This window comes from Cinclus cinclus, chromosome 7 (assembly GCF_963662255.1).
Source record: "Cinclus cinclus chromosome 7, bCinCin1.1, whole genome shotgun sequence".
Lineage (NCBI taxonomy): Eukaryota > Metazoa > Chordata > Aves > Passeriformes > Cinclidae > Cinclus > Cinclus cinclus.
Window position 1 is genome coordinate 2,720,115 of NC_085052.1, and position 18,073 is coordinate 2,738,187.

Below are 18,073 nucleotides of genomic sequence, written 5' to 3' on the forward strand. Positions count from 1 at the left end.
CTGCCAAGTCCCTTAAATAACAAGGTTCACCTTGTCAGATGCTCTTCCCAGCTAACCTGAAGTGCTTCTCTCTGTCCTTAGGTGAGAATGCGGGCAGCAAAGTGGAGTCCTCAAAGCTGCAGATGTCAAAGGACCAATCCAAAGATTATGAGATAACAGTTCCTTTCCTTTTGAATGGAGAACAGTGGAGACTAGTGAATGGCATTTCTTCAAAGGTTAGTCTTCATTTTTCCTATATGCTTACTCTGAGGTGTGTAACAATTTAAAGGCTCTAGGGAGAATTCAATATACTTTCATCCTGTAGGTTATAAGAGTGTTTTTATATTGTTGTTGCCACATGTAACAGTTGCTTATTTAATTTAAGAAATGGATAAGGTTTTTGGTTGAAATGAATACCCTTTTCCTGCAGAGATGCATTATTTTTCTGATGGCAGAAGTGAATGTTTAAAGTGAAATAATCATAATTTCATTGCTTGAGATTCTATCATGCAACAGCAAAACCAAAACTGAGGGAGGGGCAAGCACACCAAACAGATTTATTTCAATAAATACAGTCTGACAGCAAGAAATTTAGGAACCAGTGTAAATAATGTTGCTGTGCTGGCTGTAGCCTGAGGCATTATCCGAATTTAATTATTCCATGGGAGACCCCCAAAGTGCATCCCCTGTGCAGTGCTGGGAGAGAGGGGTGACTCTCCCTTCACATTCTGCATTTCCTTTTCCTACCAAGGCAAGGAGCTGACCCTGGCTCTGAGATTGTTTCCCCCTTTTAACAAATCCTGATAAGCTTTCCTCCTTTTTTCCTCTCAGACATTTGTGAACAATATAGGAAACTGCTTTTAGGGAAAAAAAAAAAAAAAGGGCTGGGTTTTGTCTCCTTCCTGAAGTAGGAAGGCAGTTTGGTGTTTGTTATCATCAAACATATGATGGGAACCTCTTACACAACCTTTTAACTTGGGTCCAGCTTGATTCCAGCTCACTTTATCTCATTCTTTTCAATATCTGAATGTGGAGGGGGAAAAGTAAAGTTTTTTAATAGTCTTAAAAAAAAAAAAAAGGGAGGGAAAAAAACCAAGCAAAACCCACAAAAACAATGCAAAAAGCCTAGAGAGCCAATTAGAAGCAGCTTTCCTTGGATTGGGAAAGTGTTCCGTGGAGAAATCCTGCTTGACTACTGCCACTGATGCAGGACATGGCTCTGGATCACATTGCTGATTGACACAAGTAGGTGTGAAAAGATATTTCCAAACAAGGGCTCTGACTTTCAAAAAAAGCTTGTCTGGATTAAAATTTTTCCTTCTTTTCCTCTGTCCCTACCTAAATAGGAGAGAAGGGCCAGGCCCAGTTCTGAACGTGTGCAGTGATGAAAGGGATATCAGAGTGGGTGTAGAATGGCTTATCTTGGAGAGATAACACAGATGGCTTGGTCCTAGATGTATGTGCACTTCTATTTTTAGATCATTTAATTAGAAACAGGCATTCTCCATATAGAGAGAGGCCTTTTAGCTACTCACTGGAGCTCTCTGAGAGTTACAACCAAGTATCTTTCTGTGAGTAATGATAATGTGATTTATATCATTCATTTGTTTCCCAGAATTACTTTCAGTTTAAGATGAACGCTAGAAAAGATTTGTGGCTTGGTAGAAAGATCCACGTGCTGTATCAGCACTTTTTTTTTCCCCCCCTCCTCCTTTGAATACTTCTTTTCCATGGAAACTTAAATACACAAAAATGCACATCAGGCTGTGGGAAGAACAACAGCTTCACTGGTAGAGGAGAAGAGTAATGAATAGCTTGTCACATAAATATTGATCAAAAGCACAAAAGTTAAGTACTGCTGTATTTGATGGCTAAATGGGATCTATTGTTCCTCAACTAGTTTCAAAGTGTTCCTCTGTTTTATTTTAATTGTATAAGAAGTCAAAAAAAGTACGTACTTGTAAGAGGGGAATGGTATTGCAATAGGATATATGGTAAAATAAATAATGGAGTGGCTATAAAAATGCCAAGGGATTAAAGTTATTTGTGTACAGATAATTGCCTGGCAATGATGGCCCCATTCCCCAATCCTTCAACTGTAAATACTCCTGCTTAACAATTAGTCCCTGGGAAAGCACACTCATCATTTAGTGCAGCCTTCTCTCCCATCTCAGAGATAAAAATGTCCTTTTATTTACCCCAGGAGTCGCTGCAGTATCTGTTGGAATCTCTCACTTGGAATCTGTCAGGAATGATTATTAAGCTAATGATTTTCTCATTGAGGGCCGACTACACTGTGCAAAAAATGTGAGATAATTCACACTGTCTGATGGCACAAACACACTAAACTGCTCAGCAGCAGTGAGAAAATTCCATTTACTGAGGAAAAAAAAAAAGAAAATGTGCTTACCTCTAACCAGATTTTACTTTAATACACTTGGGATGTGCTTTTTCAACGACATCCCATGATTTAGGTGCTTCCTATGAAAGTTTACATTAGTGAGAAGCAAACCCCAGTTTTAAATTCAGACATGACATTAAATTATATTTAAAGAATTTGGGGTTTCCTTGGTTTCTTATGAAACCAAGGCCAGGATTTCATGGTGGCATAATTTCAGAAATGTTGTTACTTTTTTCCTGTTAAAAAGGAATGCTGACGCCAGCACTTTTTGTAGAATCATGGAATCCTTTAGGCTGGAAAATACCCCCAAAGTCATGGAATCCAACCTCTGGGCACCACTTTATCAATTAAACCACAGCACTGAGTGCCACATCCAGTCATTTCTATAAGACTTCCAGGGATGGAGACTCCAACACTGCCCTGGGGAAGCCTGATAAAATTCTTGTCCATTCTTTCAGTGATAATTTTTTTCCTAATATCCAGCCTGAGCACAACTTGGGGCCTTTCCCCTTGTCCTATCAGCATCTTGGATAGGGAAGAACAATTAAAATACAAAATATAGATACTTAAGAGAAGCTACTATGGAAGTACCTCAATGTTTTTACAACTGTGGTGCTGTTTGTTTGGTTGGGCTTGATAACATTTCTCCTGGCATCTTTCAATCTAGAAAATGTAACATTTTCAGTGGGAATATTTTACTCTAGGAAAATACCAAGTAAAATTCTTTTATTAACTGGATATAATATTCAGTTGCCAATGCTGAGCAGGCTGATAAAATTAGTGGCTGCTATTTCGAGTGTCCAGTTGGTGCTGCTGAGGAGAAAATGCTGCATTTGTGGCCATGGGGCAGAGGGATCGAGCCCCTGAAGGGTTGTGCAACATCACCCTGTGCTTCAAACAATAGCTGCCCATATTCCCTGCAGATGTGACTTCCTCCTTCCCTGAAATGTTGTGTGCATTACAGCATGTGTTGATAGGTCATTATACATTAGAGCTGCAGTTGTCCTTCCACTTCTCTTTTTTCATTTGCTCAGCACTTTGCATTCTGTGTTGATGGCCACCCCCCACCTCGGTGCTTGCTTTAAACACACCAGTGTTGGGTTCTATTTTTCTTAAATATTTCTAAGTATTCGAACGAAATAGTTTCATTTTGTGTTATTTCAGTGCAGCAAAAAGCCTCTTTCCCCCCCACCCCTCATATTTCCAGCTGAATATTTTTCTTCCAAGCTTGGCTCGCAATTCACAAATCAAGCCAAGTTTGATGAGAGTTTGGGTAAGTGATGTTTTAGTACACAGCACACTTTAGGGAAGATTTCTCGAGGACCATCTGTTTGGCTTCAGCTTTTATCCTCACACCCTGTTAGGGACACAGAGGGCTTGGTGTGTGCCAGATCCCTGCAGCACAGGAGCTCTGGGTCAGGTAATATCAGCGGTGCTATTCCAGAGCCTGCAGCACATCCCTGCTCTTGGGGAGACAAGAGCCAGCCAGGAAATGTTTCACGTGGGCATTAAGGGGGGTTTTGGCTCCAGTTCTATGCTTTAAAGGTCATCACAGTGGGGAAATGCTGCCTGGCATGGAAAAGGTGGAATGCTGGGGGGATCCCAGTGTGGCATCGCCCTGGGCTGACACTCGTGTTCCCAGAGGGACACAGATTAGTGGAGCTGGCTTTGGAGCCAGGGTTTGGTCCAGATTGCAAAGTGCATTAAGTTCCTGAGAAATGGGCAGTATTTTGTGAGGGTTTGATGTGATCAGCTATGCAGGTAAACACAGAGAGCTCAGGTGTGGGGTTTTCTCCCCTCTTGTAACACCACTGCTGGCACCTGCAAGGATTCAGAAAGAATCAGGACCAAGTGCTTGGAAAGACTGAATCCTCTCAACTTTCTGAAAGCACGTGGGCAAGTTAGGTGCTGCTTTTCTTACTGGGGCGTATTTTGCACATTTTGATGCATATGGATCTTCTTTTGTAATGCTGATCTCTGTACCTGTCCAAGTGCAATATTAACCTGTGGGTGCTCCAGTCAGGATACAGCTGCTATTCATAACAATAAATGGGAGTGCAGCTGAACCTGGGCAGGTATTTGAGGACCTGCAGCCTGGAGCTGAGTGTGGTTCCTAAAAAACCATATGAGAAGCTGAAAAGCCCTGAGATGCTTGGACTTGATTTGAGTTTGCAAGTTGCCAGGCCAGGTTGCTTTCAAATGGTGGAATTTCTAAGTGAGAATTTGATTTTTTGATGTTAAATCTGGGAGATGTGTAAATCAATGACCAAATTTTGCTGTGTGACTTCTTTAAAATAATTAACTGTGGGAAAGTAGCTGCACATAATCCACACTGTCACTTGGTTAGACCCTTAATCCACCTGGATCACTGTGTGCCTCACAGGACTCTTTTAAAATAATGTCACTGACCTCAATATATTAAAAAAAATATATATATATATATATACATATAAAATATAAATCTATAAAACATATAAATATTTTATATAAATATTATATATTTTCTATAGATAATAGATTGGATATATAAATATATATGTATTTTATATATAAATAGATTGGCGAACTCACCTGTCCCCCACCTTGCAGAGAGTGAGACCTCTTGTTCAACCCCAAGAGATTTGGGTTGTATGGAGTTAGAGACAAAGAGAGGAAAAGAAGGGTGCCCATGGTGGGCAGAGAGGATGGCAAGACCTGCAGGACATTTCCAGCTCTCACTCCCAACACCAGTGACTTCTAAATTCAAGTAAATCAGAAATTCTTCTCCCATTTGGGGAGGAGGCAGTGGATTCAGGGAACAGTAACACTATTTTGCCAAGCTGAAGTTTTCCAGGCCAGACTCTGAGCTTGTGTGAATCTGTTTCCTTCCTTTGCTCAGGCTGGAATAAATCAGGATTGCAAATTGAAATCTTAAAGAAGGGTTTATAAAAAAAAAGGAGAAAGAAAGATGAGAAGGCAGAGTTCCTTTTCTTGTAGCAACACTCTTTTTTTTTTCTTTCTTGGTGTTGTCATGCTTTGAATATAAACTCTAGCAATGAAATGTGAAGATAAAGATGAAAGCCAGCTATAAAATATATATTTAGACCATATTTCTTTTGGTTTTTAAGTGTACACTTGTCACAGCTCTAAGACTGTGCGTGTGAAGTGGCAGAGGATTACCATTTCCTGCTGCTTAGCATGCACTGCATCTCCCTTTGCTCCTGAAGAAGCAGCTTTTGCATCCCTGCCTGCCCCATGCCTAAGTATTGTGCCATGGATCGTGCTCAGGAGAAAACATCAGAATCTTGATTATTTGTGTGGATTTCTGGGCACTGATTATGTGAATCTCAGTGTGAAATTCTCTGCTATCCATACAAGTATCATCAGCTCAGACAGTTGTTGGTTATCTCTATGATTCTCCAGATTTATCCCATCTATTGGGTATTACAATGATGCTTTTCACTTTTTGCATTTATTTTATGCCTTCACTCTAAGGCCCTAGTTCAACACCTACTAAAATAGGGATTTTTTTGCCATTGAGACAAAATACCTTTGGCTGAAAGAGGAAATAACTTAAAATTTGTTAAAAAGCCACTGTAATAATGCTGGAGATCCAAGAACACATTGGGAGCTGCAAACTAGCAGAAGGGGCAAAGGCAGTCATAGCCAGGGTCTTATCCAGAGTTTTGGTCTCCACACCAGTTCCAGTTTTATTAGGAGCTTATTTCAGTAGAAATCACACACTCACAGAATCCTGGAATGGGTTGGAAGGGACCTCAAAGCTTATCTTGTTCTCTGCCATGGGCAGGGACACCTCCCCCTGTCCCAGGTGCTCCATCCCCAATGTCCAACCTGGCCTTGGGCACTGCCAGGGATCCAGGGAATCCACAGCTGCTCTGGGAATTCCACCCTGTGCCAGCCCTGCCCACCCTGCCAGGGCAGGTCTTTGTGCTGGCTCCCATTTCCCCTTTTTGCTGCACCTCCTGCGTGACTCTCACAGGGTTTGATTCACAGCTGAGGGGCTCACTCTGTCAGATAATTAATTTAGAGCTCAGTGTTTTCAAGAGGAAACCCATTCAAGTTTATTTCATAACTGGCATAGCCTTCGTGCAAGTGATAATTGTTTATATTCCCTTCAACTGAGCCTCCTGCTGTTCCTTTTCATTCGAAATAATTACTAAAGTTTAGACTTCCAGACAATTGTATTAAGGGGAATCATACAGTGCTGCTTAAACAAGGCTTTGAAGGCTGAGGACAGCTTTCATAGCTCTTTTACATGGGTGTTTTACATATCTTGAGAGAGAGAGGCATAACCAGAATTTATAGTGCTCTCCATATTTTTTATGACTCATGAGCATCGACTATAAGAGGCAGAGCTGTGCTCTCTGCACAAGCTGTGTCATCAGCTGGGAATGCAGCTTGGCACAGGCAGAGGAACAGCACAAATCCTCCACAGCCTTCCCTGGGAGATCCTCTCCTTGAGCCTTTAATTAATAACCTGGAAGTCATTAATTTAAGAGCCTGGTAAACAATGTGATAGTTCTTTTGCTTTTCCTTATACCCTTACTCCTGCCTTGTAGGGCCACTCTGAGGAGTAATTAGTGCAACTATGCTCTATTAGTTAATAACTCTTCTGTGTTTGTTTAATTTGGAAGCAGAAGTTTTGCATGGACACAATCAGGGAAGGGAGCGTGGCACCTCCTCTGGCAGTCAGGGATTTTCTGTGTCCCAGTGAGCCAAAGCAGCTCAAAGCCACCCCTCTCACCTTTCCAGGTCCAAGAGGAGGAAAGCATGCTCCCTTCCTCCCATCCACCCTCGTTTAACCAGCTGATCCATTCGATTATTTAATTCATGCCATTTTTTAGAAATGTTGGTAGGTGTGTCCTGGTTCCAGGGACTTGCTGGAGCTCACACAGCAGCTCCAGGGCTGAGAAATTCCTGGAGCTGGGACCACCAATAAAAACTGCGTGTTGGTGATTGAGTGAGGAAAATTCTTTTCTCTGTCTGCACTGAATCAGTGCCCTGGTTCCAGCTAGATACTTGAGGATTCATTTCCTGCCTGAGTCGCTTGGGCATACTGGGAAGTGTTAAACAACTGGGATTCATCCCAGAAAAGTGTCCATTTCATTTTTAGCCTAAGTGATAGAGCATGCTAAGTTTGCAAAGCTTTGTGTGAGGATTTATACTCGGGTATTATTGGAAGTGCTGGGTGTTTTAATGAACAGAAAATGGAGAGCTTTGTATGAACAATCCACCAGCCACCTCCTGCTCTCCACGGGGTTTGCAGCCTTCCATAGGGTGAAATTCCTGTGCATGAGCTTGTATCCCACTGAGCTGCTGGAGGAATTCTGTCATACTTGGCCAGGGGAGATCACCAGTGATATCATGGTGGGGAGTTCTGCCTCCCAGTACTAGCCCTTGTGGCCAGGGGCTCTGCAGAGGGTTTGGTTGGGACCCACCAGCTATGAGGTAGTGTCTCAGATCCGAGCTCCAGCAATCCTTCAAAAGCTGATGGGGCTGAAGCAATCCACTTTAACTTGGGTTTTCAGGCTGGCACTTAAAACAACAACAACAACCCCACGAACAAACAGATTGTGCGTTCTGCGATAAAACGGAGGGGAAAATATTTTTATTTTAATGATGCAGTTCATGTTAGCGACGCTGTAATGTGGGATTAAAATCTAAACCTCAGTTCCTGCTTTTTGCTGGGTTTGTAAAGTGCTTGTACTGAGGCATTTTCATATTGAATTAATTTAGCTTATACTTGGCTATTTCACGTCTCTTGCAGCAGATCTTGCGAGTGTAAGGTATGAATTTCAGTGCTGGATTAAAAGAATGCTTTGCTTTCCAGCTCTGAGCATGTGATCACCTTTTTTTGCAGGCAGGAGGAGAATCTCCCTTGTTCATAATTCCTATTGTGAGCACCTTAGGTCAGACTGAGCCCTAGACTAGAGCAGGCTCTCTCCCACCACGTGCCCCTGGTACCTGGAATGTGCAGTTCCTGTAAGGAGTCCTTTGTGGACTTGTAACAGCAGCAAAACTTGGGGCTTTTCTAAGGACTACAATCCTCTGAGGAGGGGAAACCGTGAGCTGCTGATATATTTTGTGATGAGGACCCTTATTCCAGAAAGCCACAGTCAATTGAGTTGTTCTCAGCCTGTATTTTAGGGGTGAAGAAGTAAATTGAGCTGGTCAATCCACTGAGTCCTACAGCTAACTAGCCCAGTGCCTTTGTTGTTGAATTATAATTCTATTTCAATATGATTTACTCAAGCCCCAGCTGATTTGCCTCTTCTATAGGAATATTTCTCATTTTTCAGAATTGTAATGAGGAGTCATAGAGGTTATAGGCAGTTTAAAGCCTGATAAAAAAATAATTAGGATTGATAATAAGGCTTTTTAAAATGCAGCAGGAATATCTTGACAATAAAAGGCTTTCAAGGTGTTGGTATTTGTCTAGAAATAAAATGACTGCCAAAAAACTCTGCCAGCTGCTTTCAAAAAGCTTGTGTAGATGAGGTAAAAATTATCTGTATCATTTTGATATTGCAGCAGAGAGTGTGTGTTCCAGTTTTCATCCCGAGGAAATTGTGTGTCCCACTTGTGTGGTGTCTTTCCTCAAGGACAGAGTTATAAAGCACAATGGAGCTTTAGGGGCTGAATATTGCCATTTCCAGCCTCACAGAGATGTGGGACAATGAAGCTTGGAGAAGCTGAGGGTGAAATCCTTGTGAGATGCATTTCCACTGAATATTGTGTGTGGTGGGGCTGCTGCCAGAGCCTGCAGGGTTTTCCTGGACTTGATCAGGATGTGCTGGGGCTGTTCCTGCCCGGTGTCCCCAGAACTGTGCAGGTGACACTGGTGTGGGGCTGTTCCTGCCCGGTGTCCCCAGAACTGTGCAGGTGACACTGGTGTGGGGCTGTTCCTGCCCGGTGTCCCCAGAACTGTGTGGTGGCACTGTCTGCCCTGAGGTGTGTTTGCTGTCACTGACACTGCAGTTAGCCACGTCCCTGGTGGCCAGGGAGGGTTCGTGTCCCTCCTTTCCACACCAGGGTGTTTCAAGCTCCGTTCAGATCCATCCCTGCCCTTTGCTGCTCTGCCCAGGTTCCAAGATGTCAATCTGTAGTTTCCTCTGAGGCTGCAGTCACGCTCAGGAAATGAGGAGCTCCTCAGTCCTGCCCTCATTCCTCTGCCCTTGCCGTGTCTCCTGCCTTAGGATGAACTTTATTTGGCTTTTGCTCCGTGCCTTTGTTCCCCCTTTCCCTTCTGGCCCTCTCCTCCACCAGGGTGGTTCCTTGGCAGCAGGGCTCATCTCCCTGTTTGTTCCTTCTCTCTCCACTGACCACATCCTTTGAGGAGCATTCCCTTCGTAAAAATGGTCTTTTTGGGGTGAACCTGCCAAGCCCTTCCCAGCCAGCCATCGTTGTCTGCGGTGATTCCTGGAATCACAGAATGCTTTGGGTTGGAAGGGATTTTAAAGCTCATCCCATTCTCCCCCTGCTGTGGGCAGGGACAACTTCCACTATCCCAGATTGCTCCAACCTGGCCTTGAACTCTTCTAGGAATGGGGCAGCCACAGCTCTGCCTCCCTCTGAGGTGGCAGCGTTTTGCATTCTGCATTAAAATGAAACCTATAAATCATTCTAATACCTAGAAGAATTTTATTACCTGAGACCATCCAATGAGCACAGGAGCAAAGATTCGTAACCAAAGCTGCTGCCTGGGGATGGGAAGGTCAGATCTTCTCTGAAATGCCCAATTTTTGTTTATTTTTTGGGGTGGATGTTATATTCTGGTGTGCTTCATCCTTGGGAGTGCTGGGCGTGGCAGGGCATGGATGCAATCCCACTCTGGTGTCTTCCATTATTTACTTTAGCTTCACCCACTCCCTCCTCTCTGCCTTGAGGTTTCCCTGTGAGGTACAGAAATGCTGCTGGCGAGGAGCAGGGAGACCAAAACTCTGAGATGTGAAAATTGGGACAGCCAAGAGCTTCCCTGCCCCAAAAAAGGGCCCTTGCCCTGGCCGGGGCTGAACCTGCCTTGCGAAGGAGGTTCTGGACATGGATTTGCTGCAGGAAAAGTCAACAAGAGGAATTTTGTCCTAGAAGCAGCTCCAAGCCTATTCCTGTGTCAGCATTGCCCACTCCCTCCAGGAGAAAGAGTGGGATCCCTAAATTCGGTGTATCCAACAGAAACTGCCTCTCTCTTGGTTTCAACAGACAGAAAGGTTGTTGAAACCAGACTTTTTTTGGCATTTACTGGCATTACTAAGAAAGAGTTGGCCAGGAAAGCTGGCAGAAGGAGATGAGTTGGAGAAGCTTTAAAGATTTTTTTTTCCCCCTATAAAATGAATATCCAGAAGCTGTGTAAATGCAATTTTTTCAGTTTGAAAAGTGTATAGAAAGACAACATATACACATTTGTGACTGAAATACCATCTGAGCTGGCTCTGCCCTCCAAATCCTTTTCCTTCAATTAAAAAGATGGGAAAAAATAATAAGAAATAACAAAACAAAACAACACCTAAGGAAATCCCTAGAATGTTTATTCAGGAACAGAGCAGCCTGTTACAATCATTAGCTTGCAAAGGTATTTCTGTTTTAGTCAGAGGGCAAAGTGAATTTTAACCTTTTATTGCCAAGAGATGCCATGTTTTTTGTGGAGGAGCTACTGAGGTATGGAAATTACTGTGAATGAGTGAGTGGCATCTGTAAAAACCCCAACCAAAGCCCCAAAGCACACCCTGCAGAGAGAAACTAAAATCAATTTCAATGCCCACAGTTAAACATAAAGTACTACATTTCATGCTTTATTGAGTTTCTATTTATTACTTAATTTCTGCTTGTAAAAGGCTTCAATTGAAACAAAGAGATATTTCAAAATATTTGACTCCCTTTTTCCTTATGAGCTCAGTGTGGAATTGCCAACTGCTATAGGGTTTTGATTATAAAGGGAAAAAAGAGCTGGATTGGTTTAAAATGTGATCTGTGGGAGTCCTCCAGAGCAGGATCTTTCCCAGGAACCCCAGAGGAGAGAGGAAAAAAAAGGAAGAAGCGGCTCCAGGGAGACCCAGAGCCTGGGAACACTGCTCATCACAGGGACAGATTTAGGAGATGGATGGAAACTGTTGGGATTTTTGAGATGGAAACCTGAATTATTTGCTTTGTGCAAACATCTCCCCTTTTATTATCCTGACCCATCCCATCTATAAAATGGGAATAAAGTTTAACCCAGGCAATGGGGCATCAGTTTGATTTTTGTAATGTCCTTTTCAGACTAAAAGTGCTATTTGTGTTCCTGCTCTGGTTGTGCAACCTTTAGGAGGCAGGAATTTGCTCTTCTGGGGGAAAGAGGGATGTCTTGCATGTGTGGAAAAACCCCATATGTGTTGTTTGAGCAAGGGAACAGATATTTTCAAGATTTTAGATCTCAAGGAATGAAAGAGGAGGAGTGGTTGCAATGCTGAGCATGAAGATTGTCACTGTTGCAGACTTGGAGGCAATTTGAAAACATCTTGTAAATATTGTGAGGAACATGAACTGAGATTTTTATAGGATATGATGAGCTTATAACTCAGTCCAAGTTTAGACAATCACCTTTCTTTGATGGAGATCAACAGGGACATCAAGAAAACACTTGAATTTAAGAATATTTTGATTATTAATATTTTGGTCCCTTATGTGCCTCTCTTTTATATGTATTACATTTTTACTTCTTTCAACCATGCAATTTAACCACCAAGAACCAATTTATTTTTAAAATTACATTTATCAATATCATCCCACTTCCATACATCTTCTGTTAACTAATTTAAAAAGAAATCTCGACATGTAGAATCAAAATCAGCTTTAATTTCAGAGCCTTCACAGAATTAGCATTTAGCACTTTCCCTAAATCTCTGTGAGATGGAGACAACAGCAGCTGGATTTGAGTAATTTCTTTTGTAGGAAGAACCACACTGCTGAATTTTCCTGTATTTGTATCAATGTAGTGGGTATATCAATATATACATATATGCCTTTATATATATTTTTTTTAATATATATATATATATATATATATATACATCTGAATTCTCCTGCATTTTTAATGTAGTGGGCATATCTAGATAGATAGATAGATGTGCATTTATATCTATATATATTGAGATATCTATCTATACCTCTACAGCTGCTCTGTTCCCACCCTTATCTCAGGATTTAGCTCTCAAACCAGGTTTAGAATTTGTTTTTTTTGCAAAACTCTGTGAGGAAAAAGCAACTGAATAAGGCTCCAGCAAGATCTGGCATTGAAATCAAACCATAAAATCAAGAGTGGAAAGGGAGGATGCACAGCATGGAGTGAAACTCTTATCAGTGTCTGCTTTTCTAGGACAGGTTATTAGGGAGGAATTTCATTTGGGAGCAGAGGGTTTATCAGTGTATCCTTGTGATGGACTCAACAATGCCATAAACTTCATATATGGAGATATATGGAGTGCATCTAATTTTAGGATAAGGCATTTGGGAGGGGGGAAAAGAAAAAGCAAAATGTAAAAGAAATAAAGGCTATTCCAAATGTGGACATTATCTGTGCCATCACTGCACAACTTCAAATTGCAGGAGGACCAGCTGCTGCAGATATTTTGGCTGATGTGGATGAAAACAGTGTCTTGTGGAGCTCCCCATTATTATGTACAATATTTCCTATAATTCAATTACTTTCAGGCAGGTAAAAAAGGGAGACTTTGATATTTATGTGCAAGAAAGAAAAAAAAGCATTTGAAAATTCTTCACAGCCTTATTTACTAAACAATTTAGACAAAGAGTCCAGGCTCTGTTTGAAGGCTTCAAAGGCAATGTTGGCTTGTTTTTCCAGCAAAATCTTTATCTTTCACTGTGAAAGAAAAATCAATACAACCCTGGTAACACAAAGCTGTGTCTTACCAAGGTATACTCCTTAAGCTCACTTTGAATTCTGACATTGGCCATCACACTCAAGCCAAATTATTTGGTAATCCAAAGATGTGCTCATTTGTTGGTTTTTTTTTTTTTTTTTTTTCGGCATCCATCATGTCATTTTTATGGTTTTGCATTCTATATTTTTAGATTATATACAGATATTTCCTTACCAGAGCAATGAGAGTTTCCAAAGTTCCTCATGAACCACAGTGAAGTTGTTTTCATGTTCTGCCCTTTTGGTGTGCTGGCTGGCACCTGAGTGAGAAATTTATTCAGCATAAAATAAAGTCGTAGCGATTTATTGCTGTCTTTGCCTATCCCACAAAACCATTCCTCTGCATCCCTTGGAATGCACAAATTTGCTCCTTCAATTTTAGGGAGCTCGTTTATTGATGCAATGTCACCGTCACAGCCTTGCTGCAGGGAGAGGAAATAACTTGTACTTAGCCTCAGGGAAAGTTGGTGTGTTCAAGGTGTTCTTATCTGTGAATATTGATTTGCAAGCTGCAATTTGATGGATTTATTGGGGGGGGTGTGTGTGGGGGGGGAGGGTGCAGCTGCTGTGACTCCTTTATCAAATGCATCATGAAATTTAGGTTTATTTTAAAACACCCTCGATGTCAAAACAAGTGTTTGTTGTCTGAAGGGAATAATGCAGCATCTCTCAGCTCAGGAATCCCCTGGGATGAGTGCACACAGGGCATCTCTGCTCTTCCTAATTCTTTCCCTAAGTGTAACCAATTTATTCAATCCTCAGATGTTATTTTCTTGTGCCCCTTCAGGAGTGTCTGAGTTCCTCTCTGAAATTCTCCAGTCTTCTGGTGATCAAGGCTTCTCGTTTAGGCTGGGATATGGCCCTAAAAAAGCTCCTTCCCTCGTCCCCTCAGGAAACCAGTGCGGTGGGGGGAACCCCTGCAGAGCCCTGCTCTATTTATATGTTGTTGATGAGCCTGGAGGAAAATTTCCAGAAATGCTGGATATACTTTTAGACCTTCCAGAAGGCTCTGCGTGGCTCCTGTGCTTCAAAGCCCTGCTCTGAGCACACTGTGTTCACTGGCATTTCAGGATACAGCCATGGCACCCCTGTCTGGGAAAATCTTCCTGCTTATAGGGACACTCCTGAACCTTTCCAGGAGCCTTTCTCTTTTAATTCTGCTAAATTGTATGGCTTGGCACTATTAAAACCACCAGTCTGGTGCAATATGTCGACAACATGTTATTTATAACAGCAAAGTTTTATACAGTCGTGTAAATGAATGTTATTTAAATGCAGCATTAAGACTTTTTTTTTTTTTTTGTAAAGGAGTGGTAATTCAGTAGTTTAGGTGCATGTCTCAGTGCAAAGTTGAATGTCCTGATGTCTGGAAAAACAAAAAGCAGTGTTAAATGGCTGAGGAGCAACAGTGAGGTGCAACTTGTTCATTCCTTGGGAAGTGGTGTAGTCACCATCCCAGGAGGGATTTAGAAGCTGTGTGGATGTGGCACTTGGGGACATGTGTGGCCTTGGAGGTGCTGGATTAAGGACTGTACTCCATGACCTGAGAAATCTTTTCCACCCTAAAGGATTCCATGATCCTAAGGGTCTTTTCCAACCTAAACCCTTCCAAGGTTCAGTGATCAATAACACTGGGGGCTGGAGGATCAGACACGAGGCATTGCATCTCGCAGGAGACTCAGCCCCAGGGACTGGAGATGTCTCATAATAGCTCCTCCTTGAATGATTAATTACTGGGAAGGAAAACAGCTATTAAATCAAAGAGAGAGAGAGAACTGAGCCAGGAGAACGTGGGAAGGAGAGCCAGGAATGGCTGGAGGAGCCGTGGCTATGGTGAGGAGCAAGGAGCTGGCACTGTCAGCGAGGAGAGGAGGAGGCTGAGCAGGGGCCAGATGGATCCTGCAGGGTGGAAATGGCTGCGGGGAAATAAGAGGCAGTAATTAGTCTGTGTGTCACTGTTAGATGTGCTCCTGTCTAGCAGGGACAAGAAGAATGGCCTTACAAGGAAGAGCTCAGTAATAAAGATTATGAGAAAAGGATGTATTTACACACATGTCATGAGGAAGGGAGGCTTAAAGGTCTCTGAGTGCACTGGAGTTTCCCAAAAGCCAGAGCAAGAGCTGCTAATGACAGTGATGTAGTTGATCCTGACATGGGGCAGGAACCTCTGAGGTCCCATAAGTCACATTTTCTATGATTGGGTGCAGAGTCTGTTCCTTCTGCTTCATGAAAACCTCCTTTGTGAACTTTGCCACCTCTGCGTTACAAGGGATAAGATTAGGAGTTTTCTTGATTTTTAAATACCTGAAACTTCATAGGGAGCACTTTTCTGCTGAGGGTGAAAAACAGGTGCCCCACAGCTTTTCTTTCTCTTGTAATAATTGGCTTTATACAACTTGGAACCAGACAAAGTAATACCTAGACAACTAAAACATTAAGTCCTTTCTCAGTTGGGTGAAGAAAAAGAGAATTCTTTAGCAGAAGTTCAGCCTTTTGTTCTGTTAAATTTTGGTTTTATTTCAAAGATAGACACTGAAATTGGAAAGGTGGATCAGGATGCCATGGAGGTTGGGATATTTAATGCTTGAAGAGGCTTGGTTTAGGGTGGAAGCTGTGACTCTGGAAGGTCTTGTTAAATTTTGTGTTGTGCTGCAGTTCTCTCCTACCTGTGCCAAGTCGTTGGCTTGTGGTTTTGGGGATGGAAGCAAAAGTAGAGCAGGATTATACAAATAATGGAGTGGAAAGAGGGGAAATGCTGTAAACAGAGGACAGAAGGGTGTGTTGGCAGCTGAGAGCTGCCAGGAAGGTGGGTAAAGAGTAAAGCTCCTCTCTCAGGATGGGATGCTCTGGCAGCCCAGGCTTTACACAGAAGGATCTTAGGAGGAGATCAGATTCCATAAAGAACAATTGAAATAAAGCTTTTAGCTTATGACTCTACTTGCTGCTCATCTCAGCTGCAGGGCCACTGCTGCTTTCTCCAATTATTCCCAAGCTCCTGACAAGTCCACTTCCCCTCAGTCCCTACGGACACTGGGCTCCAGCATCCAGAGTTCTGCTCCTGCTCGTTCTTTTTGTGATGCTCTGCTCCATGGGGCTGAGGGTGGGAAATGGAGACGTTTCCTGAGCCTTCTGCAGGATTTTTCCCTCTTTCCCACCCCTGTGCAGCCAGTTCAGAGCAGACTCAGGAATATTCCCATTCCCGTTCATTTGCACTCTGAAGGTGAGAGCAGACTCTGCTTTATGCTTTTATCGCATGTTGCAAATGCCTTTGAGATGTTTCTTTCTTTGTTATCTCAAAATTCTGTGCTCTATTGATTTTTGGGTTTTCTCTAAGGGGCTGAAAATTTCAGCAGTAACCCTGAAACCAACTGAAATAATTGATTATCTGTTTTTACCTCCTCTTCAGTTATTTAACTCATGCCCTTCGATGGAGAAAGTCTGTCCTATTTCTCAGTAATTTACTGTAAAGCAGATCTTTGCTGAGCTTTAATATCAATTCATATAACCTTGATCCAGGGGTTATTTTTTGAGAGCCACAGGTTTATCTAATATATCATGGAAGAAGTTGTTCTAGAAATATTTTTTATAGCTTACTCTTATTGAACAGATGGGTAATGTGAAAAGAAGCATGTTTTCCATAAGCTCAGATTGCAATTGAAAATACTTAAATTATCTCCAAGAGTAATTAGATGCCTAATGGACTCTATAACCAATTTAGATATCTTAAAATGCATTTTATCATTAATAGATATTTTTTATACAGGTTTTTTTTTTCTTGTGTGGATATTAATGGTAACAGCAATTTTATCTGTGTTTTGTCTTTGCCTTTGTGGCAAGAAATATCCTGGCCATTAACACTTTAAACCTGGGGGTATTAGTCAGAACACCACATGTGTTTTTGTTCTAGGATGAGCTTTCTGAGATAAAGTTACTGTGCTTTCCACACTCCTTTGTGCCATTTGTTTTCTCCAAGAATGTCACTGTAGAGGTGGGGTACCTCTTGGCCAAGTCTCTTTGTAATTAGGCAGAAAAATGTGAGATGTTGCCCCCAGGTTTCAGGATAATTTACTTTACTAGGAAATCTTTGGATCCTTTTTTCTCTTAAGGCACATTCCAGGATATAAAGATGATTCATGTGTCTTGGAAGTACAGCTTTGGGAAGTTTGTCAAGTTATCTCGAGTAGCCCAAGAGTGGGGTGAAATCGCCCTTTCCATTAGTTTAAAAAATATTAATATTTTATCTGCCCTTGTATAAATCATTCATCATCTTCGAAAGATCATCAGAGACAAATTGTGGTTTGAAAGAGTGGAAATCAGACCCTGACTCCTCACTCCTGCTCTGCATTCCAGTGTTGGGGATGCAGGAGGGAACGGGAATCCAGAAGCAAATCGGTGACTGCAATAACAAATTAGCACAGAAGATTTAATCAGAGCCACATAATAGGGAAAGATGTTTAGGGAGAAGGAAGCCTGAGCTCAGAGATCTTGGCACAGGCCTGGTGCAGTGGAACTGTGTGATGGGGGGGAGAGGGAGGCTCTGAAAGTGAAGAACAGCATATAAATTAAGCCAAATAAATTAAGTGATTCAAGCATTAATCTAGCCAACCCTCCGAGTTCATTCAGAGAGGCAAAACATCTATCATTGCTTCTCTGGAGATTGTAGCATTGTTGAGAATTCAGTTTAGCCAGGACATGTAGACCAACCCTTGCATTCAAAAAAAATTCTTAATTTTCCCATTGTCTGAAACTGATTGTATCTTTTTGCCTTTCAGTAAGTT

At 42.0% G+C, this 18,073-nt stretch overlaps 1 protein-coding gene across 1 annotated transcript in view; it reads left to right on the plus strand.

Moving 5' to 3' along the window:
• The window catches only part of ADAM12 (ADAM metallopeptidase domain 12), a 170,263-nt gene that overhangs the window by 15,898 nt on the left and 136,292 nt on the right, over nt 1–18,073 (plus strand). Inside the window, exon 2 of the mRNA XM_062496601.1 lies at nt 82–215. Within this exon, the coding sequence (XP_062352585.1) occupies nt 82–215 (134 nt within the window). The remainder of the gene's footprint in view (nt 1–81; nt 216–18,073) is intronic.